Below are 11,169 nucleotides of genomic sequence, written 5' to 3'. Positions count from 1 at the left end.
CAAAATTGCTGTTGAAGTTTTTTCATGCACTCATATAAATAATATATATATTTAATGCATTAATTACACATAGCACGAGAAATATAGTACAGTGGAAATGATAAACTCTCTTTCATCGAGGCGTTTTAATTAATTCTCTGTAGGTGCTTAAAATATGTTAATTTCTTTTTAAGCCTCGGTGGCACTAAATCTGAAGTGTTTATAGAGAGGTGAGGATCAAAAGAGGATAATAAAAAATAATGGAAAGCACGGGGGAAGAAAAAAGGACTGGTAGGTGGCGTGAGGGTAACGAAAATTGCGCGTGGAAGCGAACAACCCAGCTCCGAAGTTTCCAGACACCCGGCCATCCTCACTCTAAACCCCACAACAACGTGTCCTTCGGATCGGATCTGTTGAGGTCTACGGGGTCATCGCCTCCGTGTCCTTTTTCCACTTCCGCTTTCCACCCACGCGCTGTTCCTAAACCCATTGAACGGGTCAATCGGGTCGGGTCCTAAATAATTATGCCCAAATAGACCTATCAAATTCATTTCAATCCATTTTACAAATAGATGCAAATCTAATAACCTGTAGTTAACCTGACCTATGAAAACTCACAACCAAATGCAGGGGAGAGTGTGGTGTGAGTGAAGCGATAAATTGAAATGAGAGTTATGAAAATGAGTTGCTCTAAATAAGTTGTAAATCAATTTATAATTCACTTAGCACTTATATGAATTAAGAAATAGATCTATTTTGACTGATTTAACTATTCCTTTCCTAAGGACATAAATATTGGGTTCTAATAGTTTGATTCTTGCTATAATTTAGTAATTTTGTGTTTATATAGAAGTTCTTGTCAAAAAGTTATGCTAAATGAAAAATAGAAGAGCATCTTACAGAGATGCCAGATGCCGAGGCGATAAAGAAAAAGTTAGCATTTTTCTTTCGGGTACTATTTAAATTTTGATATGTATTATTTTTGCGATTGATGGGTTGACTTTTTATTTTTTTTTTTTTTGGTAAAGATGGGTTGACTTTTAGTTTGGTTGTTAAGACATGCCTATTCTTCATGTAAAGAATTATAAAGGAGTTTTGAATGATTCATCTTATCTCAATATGTTTTTATCAATTTTAACCTTCATTGTTATACGATCGACACGTGTTTTGAATTATTTTGGGCATGAACTATTATATGTGAACGGAAAAAAAAGGTGTAATCTTAAAAGAAAATAATATCAGGAAAGTGCACATGATATGCTACATATGATCAAGTATTTATTGTTATTTTGTCGGAATTAAATCCCTTTTACCAAAATTATTTATTAGAATTATTATGAGGAGGCAATATCTATGGTGTTTCCAAAGTTTAATCAATAGAGCCGAAGAAAATAGATAGATATGCTTTTGACGGAATTTTTTTTTGTCAATCCTACTCTATTCCTACTCTACATTTACTCTCAGACTTTTTTGTCCGCCTTTTTGCAGGCGTGGGAGTCGAAACCCACTCCCGAAACTTACGCGTCCCCAACCCCATCGAGAAGGTAGGAGATTTGAATCCCCTCACCTCCCCCTTCTATGTTGGAAGGGTGGCCACTGGGGCGAATCCCTAGTGGCCACCCTTGAATGATCGCATCCAAAAGATCGTGAATTCTTTCAAGCTATTGATGCCTCAAATTGTCATTGTTCTCACCAAATTATCTCTAATGAAAAATGGATGTATCTAGAAAAGATTTTACGTGTCGATAATAAATACAAAAAGAATTGTCATTTTTTAGTGTAAACAATTGTAAAAGAATATTAAATACTATTTACCCAAAAAAGAATGGGCCAATTCCATAAAAAAGCATGAACTTTAGGTATTGTCCAAAATCTGGCCCGAACTTTATATTGTCTCAAAGAAAAGCACAAACTTTCACTTGTGTTCCAAATATGGCCCTCTATTAAACCCTCCATTAACCCTCATTCCACAGATATCCAATGTGGCATTTCCACTCAAAGTCTATTTGAAGATGAATGAAGTAAGTCTATTACAAATAGACTTCACATCTTTATTTAACTACAAGATATATACACTTTTAATATCTTGCTTTAAAGTAATGTAATATTTTGCTTCCAACTTAGCTTCTGACATTGAAAATAACTTGCCAATTGTTAATTGATCTAATGGCCCTAGCTATGTGCCTTGTCCCATGGAATTGAAGCTGTTGACTTATTTTTCCCATAAGAATCATTTGTAAAGTTCACCTCATTGGAGGACAGACTTAAATTTAATAATTAACAATTGGCAAGTTGTTTTCTTGTTCTTTTGGGTCTTGTTCTTAAATTTAATGCCACGTCGGATGACTATGGAATGAGAGTTAACAGATGGTTAGATTTGGGACACGAGTGAAAGTTTATGTTTTTTTTATAGACAAAATAAGGTTTGAGCCAGATTTGGGAGAACACCTAAAATTCATGCTTTTTTTTTTGAAATAAAATAAAGTTCGAAATTTACCATTTGGGATTTCACCTAAAGTTTGTGTTTTTTATGGAATTGACCCATATTTTTTTTTTTGCGTTAGAGAGGGGTACGGGCGTGGACGCACGCGCCGAGAGCGAACGTGGGCGAGGAAGCGTGACGCCTTTGCCACGCAAAGCGGGGAGGGTGGGTTTTTCCACGGAGGAGCGAGTCTTCTCCGTCTTCAATACGAGTCCGCAAAACCCCCGAAAGACTTCTGACCTTTCCCTCCCCATCCTTCCCTCGCTCGTTCGCTCCCCGTCCCCCTCCGTCCTCCTCGCGCAAACCCTAGCGATGGCCGATCCGGCGGTCTCCGATCCTCCGCCGCCTCCCGCCTCCGGCCCCGACCCCGTCGTTCAGGCCGACTTCGATTGCCTCCCGATCCCGCCCCTCGATCCCCTGTTCTTCTCCGAGGGCGCCGACCCCGACTCCAGCTCGATCGGCGGCGGCGCGCCCCAGCCCTTCGATTCCCATCTCGCCTTCGACTTCGGCTTCGGGGACAATGGGGACTTCGAGTTCACCTTCGACGGCCTCGGCGATCTCTACCTCCCCGGCGAGGACGAGTCCTTCCTCATCCCCTCCCCCGCCGAGAACCCCGAGCAGATCAATTGCGAGTCCGGTTCCTCTGGAATCTCCGGCGACCGGGCGTCCGCAGATGTCGCCGGGTACTTGAATTGCCCGCCGGCGGAGTCTGGTAGCTACCGATCGGGCGATCAGAGGGCGAGTCCTGAGAATTTGTCCAACGTTCCGTCGCCGGACTGCGATGTCTCCGGTGATCGGCAGTTTTCGGGTGGTCCGGTCTCGTCGCAGGGGTCGGGGAATGGAGGAGGCTCTGGCTTGTCGGACGATACCAATCCTCCTTCGCCATGTTCCGGAAGCTTCGAACGCGATGTTTCTTCCAAATTGGCCGCCGATGAGAAGGTGAAAGCTGAGGAGGAGATATCTAATGCCTTTCTGGCGAAGCGGAAGAAGGTGCAGGATGATACAGTCTCTGAAACTCGGAGCATTAAGTACAGGCGATCAGCAGAGGCCGCGGTCAGTGTGAATGATTCGCAATGCAACGACGAGGACGAAGGGAAAAAGAAAGCGAGGTTGATGAGGAACCGCGAGAGTGCGCAGCTCTCGAGACAGAGGAAGAAGCATTACGTGGAAGAGCTTGAGGAGAAGGTGAGGTCCATGCACTCCACTATTGCGGAATTGAATGGCAAAATATCGTTCTTCTTGGCTGAAAATGTCAGCTTGAGACAGCAATTGGGTGGTGGCGGAATGTGTCCGCCTCCAGCACCGGGTATGTACCCTGCGCCTCCGATGGGGCATATGGCTTATCCATGGGTTCCTTGTGCACCTTATGTCATGAAACCGCAAGGATCGCAGGTGCCTTTGGTCCCAATTCCTAGATTGAAACCTCAACAGCCTGTGTCGGCTTCCAAAGCAAAGAAAGTTGAGACTAAAAAGAGTGAGGGTAAAACTAAGAAGGTTGCCAGTGTGAGTTTTCTTGGTCTGCTGTTTTTTGTTTTGCTTTTCGGAGGTTTGGTTCCAATGGTGAATGTCAGGTTCGGTGGAAGCGGGGATACAGGTGCTGGCAGGTTTAACTACTTAAATGATAGGTATTATTATCATCACAAAGGTCGGGTTCTGGCTGTTAATGGACATATGAATGGTACTTATTATGGCACTGGAAGAGGGTCTTCCGGTGGAACATACGGTACTGGTTGTAGTAGAGGCTGTGGTGGCAGGTCAGACTATAAGATCACGAGAAAAGATAGAGAATCTATGCCCAACATGAGCGAGCCTCTTGTTGCCTCTTTGTATGTTCCTAGGAATGATAAGCTTGTGAAAATTGATGGCAACTTGATAATTCATTCTATTATGGCGAGTGAGAAGGCTATGGCATCCCATGCATCCGGTGAAACAGAGAATGATGGGATTACTGATCCGACAACAAGGCAAAATCTGGCCTCTGCATTGGCTCTTCCTGAAATTGCAAGGGCGAACTCCCATACTTATGGAAAACCAACCGAAAGGCAGAGGGCCCTTGCTTCTGGGAATGGCGATCCATTGAAGGAGCGCATGAAGTCAAAACCAGCAGATGGAAAGCTGCAACAGTGGTTCCGTGAAGGCCTTGCAGGTAATGATGGTACTTTGCTTTCGGTGTCTGTGTACATTATACCCACGTTAGAGTCTTTTGGGTTTGATGTAAATCTACAAACAGATATTCTTTTCACCGAGTAACCTTCTTTTTTCAAAACTCTGTTACTATCCGTGTTTGAATGATCAGTTTATATGGTGCTTAATGCATCAGAGAATAGATTCACTTCAATGAAGTAAGCTGGATCTATTGTTCACTAGTGTGAAATGTTAAATTGCTGAGGTTTTGGCAGCTTGAAAATTGCTAAACTATCTTTGTTTTTTCCTATTGAAATTGATTTACTGCTTCCAGTGAGGATTTAGGCACCTGTGTGTTGTTTGATTGAATTCAGCTTTTGTCAGCTGCATAATTTGTCTTCTTCATATATGGGTTGTCTTGCTGATGTTTCCTAGATCTTATTTAGGCTGATCCGTTGATTACTATCTATGAAGCTATTATGTTTCAGTAGCACATTTTTTTCCCTTTTGACATTGCTTTATCTATTATTAATATGTAAGATTATGATCCTTAGTCTCTTTATTCCCTGCGTTCTCTCCTTTATAAATATGGATTGCCAATCTGATACATACTTCCAGATATAGATAAAATTTGTCTTTAGATTGCCAATCATGCAGCTATGTTATTTTGGTTGAAGTTTTACTTTTGTTAAATACCACTTTGTTTTAATAAATGGTGAGATCTGATCTTAGTATCTTCTTTCTTTTCATGTTCTTCGATTTTATCCAAGTCATCATTCTCCTATAAGGGTGATCTCTTTAAGAGGGTCTGTGTTCTACTTATGTTGTAGATCACACTATTGTACTCATTTTGCATCATGGCTAATAATTATTTTGTTGCATTGTCATTCAAGCTGCTGCTTCAAGCAAATTTTTTGCCTTCATTATCTTTCATGTGGGTGGTTGAAATTAGGTTGTAGATTACTTGTTTTATTCTGTAATTTTTCCTGCAGTGTTATTTTGAAGATGCATATCACGTATTGCTGTGAATGAGCGCGGCAATTTTTTCTTGCTGCAGGGCCTATGCTGAGTTCTGGCCTGTGCACTGAAGTATTTCGGTTTGATGTCTCCTCCGCTAAAGGAGCCATAGTACCTGCTTCTCCAGTTGGTAACGTGACTACTGAAAGTCGTCGGAACTCCACTCATGCGGGCAAGGGGAGAAACAGAAGATTCCTCCACAATTTGCCCACCCGCCTTGCTGGGTCCAACTTCAACGTGTCGGAGGAGCGAGCGAGGAGGAACTCGAAGACTCGGGACCTTCCAACTAACAAGTCTCTTTCCTCGATGGTGGTGTCTGTACTTGTGGATCCCAGAGAAGCCGGAGACGGCGACGTCGATGGCATGATGCCACCGAAGTCCGTGTCTCGCATTTTCGTGGTGGTGCTAATGGATAGCATCAAGTACGTGACGTATTCCTGCGTGCTTCCGCGTGCCGGTCCTCATCTGGTGACCACTTGAGGTGGAGGAGAGAAGTTCGAGAGTGGTGCGGCGACAACATGCTGCTCCAACTCACAGTTTTGTATATATGTCAGGGAGACGAGCTAATATGACGGTACTTTGAACCTCTTTACGGGGGTTCCTGGAAGCCGTTGAACCATCTAATTCTTGCTTATCTTATCGCTTCTCCGACCTCGAGTTCTATGTTTAAGGGTGATGGGAACTTGAGTTCTTTGGGTGGTGTGGTGGGATGTTTTTCTAATCAATAGAATAAGGCAAATTCAGTTCGACGCACTCTTGTATCTTCGTCAGCAACTGGAAGCTATCGGCTAAATGTAGTTTATTGTATCATCTAGCGTAGTAATCCCTAGTGCTATCTGCTTTTGGCATTTCGATCGCCTGGCCCGATCATGATCATCTTCATTCCTTTTGCTTTCCATTAGGGTTCAACGATTTCAAAATGACGTCGAGTTCATTTCGTTAGACATTTCAAGCGTTGCGATCGAATTGTAGGTGCTATTGTCGAACGTCCATGATAGCATTCCGTGTCAGTCTTAGCCACTTAACAATCCCGTGTTCGAAGCCCAATCCGAGAAGCTCCAAAATGTTATTTTAAAGAAATAATCTGATAGTAAGCGAGAGTTTTTGAAAAAGAAAGGTAAATATAATTGATCGATGACATCGTACCAATCGTCTGGCTAATGCAATGTACCTTTTGTCGCTTTGACGATGGGGAGCTCGCTTTGCTTAAGGAACATCGCTGGCACCAAATCTAGTCTCGCGTTGCCGTGAGCGTTGAGAAGGTCTCCCCAATTTGATCTCAGCCCTCCATCTGCTCCACGTGGACACCGATGTGTAATTTACCGAATATTTGTCGTCCTTCATAATAAACAAATTCAATTTTTTTTTTAAAAACAAATGGGAGAAAATTCCTCCTTCTTCTCGGAGTTTTTCCCGAGAAAACGAGAGAGAAAAGTCACTCCCCCTCTCCTCGGCAAAAAAATTCCCCCAGATCAATTCGCGTCACCAGCGTTCGGCTGGCAATTCCAGGAAAACGGACGAAGGAGGAAAGAAAGCGAAGCCGCGCGGCTCCATCGCCAAGCTCCAGCTCCTTCTTCCGATCGGCTCGCGAGCTCGTATCCAGCCATGGAGGTACCGAACGATTACCGAACGATTTTTTTTTTCTTTTTTCTTTTTCCTTTTTCGAGGATAGGCTTCGCGTTACAAAAGCTAGATGAGAAATTCGTGCCTGCGGATTCGCACCGCTGCCGTTGCTACGGCCGTCGAACGGCGGCCGCCATTGCCGGTATCTCGGCCTATCTCCGCCTGAAGAGGCCGAGATACGGCCGATTGCGGCATTTTCCCATTTTTACCTACGCGTTCGCCGCCGCGTCGGATGCTATGAGGACGAATGGTTTTCAGAGGTGCATTGGCGATTTCGTTTCAGTTCGTTGTGCTATTCTTTTTTTTTTTTTTTCGATTTTTGAACTGCGTCCTGTGGTGGATTGGTGGAGAGGTCTCTCCCGTGTGTGTCGTGGCTATGGAGATTTTCGCTGTTCGTCGTAGTGTGGATCGATTGGTGGCAACCTGAGCTCGTTGCAGTCGCCGATAGCGATTTGGGCGTGGCTGTTTAGTGATGTCAATCTTCTGATATCTGTGTTTTTCGAGCAACAGCTTCGTCATCTATCCATTTCGTTTTTCTTTTTAGCCATTGTCAGCTAGGACAGCGTTTGTCCGGGAAAAAGTAAGTAGCGTTGTGTAGCTCAGGGCAGATTGGATTTGTTTTGTCTTCCTTCTCTGTGCCATGGTCATAATCTTGCATTTTCTGATTGGTAGTCTTCTATATTTTCGCTGTAGAAGTTCTGCATGTGTGCTAATCTTCTGGAGTGGTCTGCCATATTAAACAGGAATCGCCAGACATAAGGAAATGATTGCGACCTGCGAATAGTGTGCTTTGAATTGTTTATCGAGGTATTTAAGTTGGAAATAATCTTTCTCTTTCGTTTCTATATTTTTGAAGTGTGGTGCTATCGCATGATTGGATTTATAGGGCTAACCCTTGACATCTATTCAGTTTTTGCAGTGTCTTTTTATGATTGGATCTGAAAGATGAATGCAAAACCTAAGAGGAGGACCATCGCAGAGAATGGAGATGGGGGAGAGGACCTGGTCCTCACAACTTTGATTGGTAATGGTGAGGATTTGGGTCCCCTTGTGCGACATGCCTTTGAAATGGGACGCCCCGAATCACTCCTGCAGCAGCTCAAGCATGTTATGAAGAAGAAAGAAGTGGAGATCGAGGAGCTTTGTAAGACGCATTATGAGGAATTTATTCAAGCTGTTGATGAGCTCCGCGGCGTGCTTGTTGATGCTGAAGAACTCAAAAGCGAGCTCTCCAGTGACAATTTTAAACTGCAAGAGGTTGGGAGTGCTCTTTTGATCAAAGTTGAAGAACTTCTTGAGTCTTATTCAATAAAAAAGAATGTTGCGGAAGCTATAAAGATGTGTAAGATCTGTGTGCAAGTCTTGGATCTCTGTGCAAAGTTCAATGGTCACTTTTCCAAGGGGCAGTTTTATCCTGCATTAAAAACTGTTGATATTATTGAGAGAAATTACTTGCATGATATCCCTGTCAAAGCTCTTAAAGTGGTTGTTGAGGAGAGAATACCCCTTATCAAATTGCATATTGAGAAGAGACTAAGCAGCCAGTTCAACGAATGGCTTGTACAGATAAGAAGCTCTGCCAAAAATATCGGGCAAACAGCGATAGGACATGCTGCATCAGCCCGCCAACGGGATGAGGAAATGCTGGAACGTCAAAGAAAGGCTGAAGAGCAGAGTGTTTCTGGGATAGGAGATTTTGCTTATTCTCTTGATGTTGAAGAACTGGACGAGGAATTTGTGTTAAAGTTTGATCTTACCCCTCTTTATCGAGCATATCACATCCATACTTGTCTGAGAACCCAGGAGCAGTTTCGTGAATACTACTATAAGAATCGACTACTGCAGCTTAATTCCGATCTGCAGGTATCGTCTGCACAGCCATTCGTCGAATCTTATCAATCATTTTTTGCTCAAATTGCGGGTCATTTTATTGTAGAGGACCGTGTCCTGAGAACTAGTAGTGGGCTCTTAGTTGCTGATCAGATCGAGACAATGTGGGAGACTGCTGTTGCCAAAATGACTTCAGTACTGGATGACCAATTCTCTCATATGGATTCTGCTACCCATCTCCTACTTGTGAAGGATTATGTTACTCTGTTTGGGGCAACTCTTAGACAGTATGGTTATGAAGTCGGGTCTCTTTTAGAGGCTCTGGATAATAGCCGAGACAAGTACCATGAGCTTCTTTTGGAAGAGTGCAGACAACAAATTATAGGTGTTCTTGGCAATGACACTTATGAGCAGATGGTGATAAAAAAGGATACTGATTATGAAAGTAATGTCCTCTCTTTTCATCTTCAAACGTCTGATATCATGCCTGCATTCCCTTATATTGCACCATTTTCGGCAATGGTACCCGATGCTTGCCGGATTGTCAGATCATTCATCAAGGGTTCTGTTGATTATTTGTCCTATGGAGTGCATATAAATTCATATGACCTCGTGAAGAAGTACTTGGACAAATTCTTGATTGATGTGTTGAATGAAGCTCTACTGAATACAATTGAGAGCAGCAGTATAGGTGTATCTCAAGCAATGCAAATTGCTGCAAACATTGCTTTTCTTGAGAGAGCCTCTGATTTTTTTGTTCGACATACTGCCCAACTTTGTGGGATCCCAATCCGATCGGTTGAAAGGCCTCAAGCTGGTTTGACAGCTAAGGTGGTTCTGAAAACCTCAAGAGATGCAGCTTATATTGCTTTGCTGAATTTGGTTAACTCCAAGCTGGATGAGTTTATGGCACTTACAGAACATATTATTTGGACGACGGAGGAAATAGCTGAAAATGGCAATGAATATGTAAGTGAGGTGCTTATTTACCTTGGCACTCTCTTGTCCACAGCACAGCAGATTTTGCCTTTGGATGCTTTGTGCAAAGTGGGAAATGGGGCTCTTGAGCACATCTCTAACTGTATAGTGTCAGCTTTCCTTAGTGATAGCGTGAAGAGATTCAATGCAAATGCTGTCATGGGTATCAACAATGACTTAAAGATGTTGGAGTCATTTGCAGATGAGAGATTTCACAGCACAGGCTTGAGTGAAATATACAAGGATGGTAGCTTTAGAGCGTGCTTGTTGGAAGCAAGGCAATTGATAAATCTTCTACTGAGCAGTCAACCAGAGAATTTCATGAATCCAGTGATCCGAGAAAAGAATTACAGCGCACTGGATTATAAAAAGGTGGCTACTATCTGTGAGAAATTCAGGGATTCCCCAGATAGCATCTTTGGGAGCCTCTCAAACAGAAGTACAAAACAAAATTCGCGAAAGAAATCTATGGATGTGCTGAAGAAGAGACTGAAGGACTTCAACTGAGATTGCCTGACACTGCCTTTGTTAGATTTAGGAATTTTAAAGCTTTTAATTTTTTTTCTAATTATCTCCCTCCAAAAATGTTTAGCGTGGTATGGATTCTTTAATTTCCATGACGTTTTATTATGATAATCTCTTATCTTGCATTTTTATGTACTATATGTGGCTTTCTCCATGTGTTTTTTTCCTGATCTCGACCAACATACAGCGAATTGAGGAATTATGGCTGCAGTCATCATTTTTTATTGCAAAAATTACATTTTTGAATACTTGACATTGAATTTCTGGGAAGTATTCTGTTCTACTCCTTCTTGACTTCGGAATCCATGAAATAGATGGCAAAGTTTCATTATCCAATGTTAATGTTGAATTTCAGCATCCAGAACTATCTGTTTTGGTGTTCCATGAACATTAGATTTTATAATTTCAACAATTTAGGGATTCTTTTTAACCTAGCCAAGCGGTATGGAGTTGCTAATTGAGAGCACTATAGGGAAGGTGAAGAAATAATGCCTTTGGTGGAGGGCTTGTGGAAATCATTTCCTTTACATGTCCCATTAACTTGCTGAAAGTGTTGTGACTGTTGAAGGTTTAGCGAGATATCTTCGGGTAGTGATTTAGCATAATTTTCA

The 11,169-nt window shown here is 42.5% G+C and overlaps 2 protein-coding genes across 3 annotated transcripts; both read left to right on the top strand.

The window, feature by feature from the left end:
• Positions 1-2,661: 2,661 nt before the first annotated feature.
• LOC104443818 (bZIP transcription factor 17) lies at positions 2,662-6,412 on the top strand. The gene is made up of 2 exons (XM_010057356.3): positions 2,662-4,607; positions 5,643-6,412. The coding sequence occupies exons 1-2, from the start codon at positions 2,774-2,776 to the stop codon at positions 6,080-6,082; spliced, it is 2,274 nt and encodes a 757-aa protein (XP_010055658.2). The 5' UTR covers positions 2,662-2,773; the 3' UTR covers positions 6,083-6,412.
• A 579-nt stretch (positions 6,413-6,991) lies between these two features.
• On the top strand, positions 6,992-10,806 carry LOC104443808 (exocyst complex component SEC15A). 2 transcript variants are annotated; one of them, XM_010057345.3, is made up of 3 exons: positions 6,992-7,213; positions 7,969-8,032; positions 8,145-10,806. In XM_010057345.3, exon 3 carries the CDS (start codon positions 8,171-8,173, stop codon positions 10,538-10,540), a length of 2,370 nt encoding a protein of 789 aa, XP_010055647.2. In that variant the 5' UTR covers positions 6,992-7,213; positions 7,969-8,032; positions 8,145-8,170; the 3' UTR covers positions 10,541-10,806. The 2 variants fall into 2 exon arrangements, with proteins under 2 accessions (XP_010055647.2, XP_010055640.2); XM_010057338.3 differs by having other exon boundaries at positions 8,136-10,806.
• The last annotated feature ends 363 nt before the right edge of the window (positions 10,807-11,169 follow it).

This window comes from Eucalyptus grandis, chromosome 1, assembly GCF_016545825.1.
Source record: "Eucalyptus grandis isolate ANBG69807.140 chromosome 1, ASM1654582v1, whole genome shotgun sequence".
Taxonomy (NCBI): Eukaryota; Viridiplantae; Streptophyta; class Magnoliopsida; order Myrtales; family Myrtaceae; genus Eucalyptus; species Eucalyptus grandis.
The sequence above is the reverse complement of the archived record's forward strand: the minus strand, read 5'-3'. Positions and strand labels throughout refer to the sequence as shown.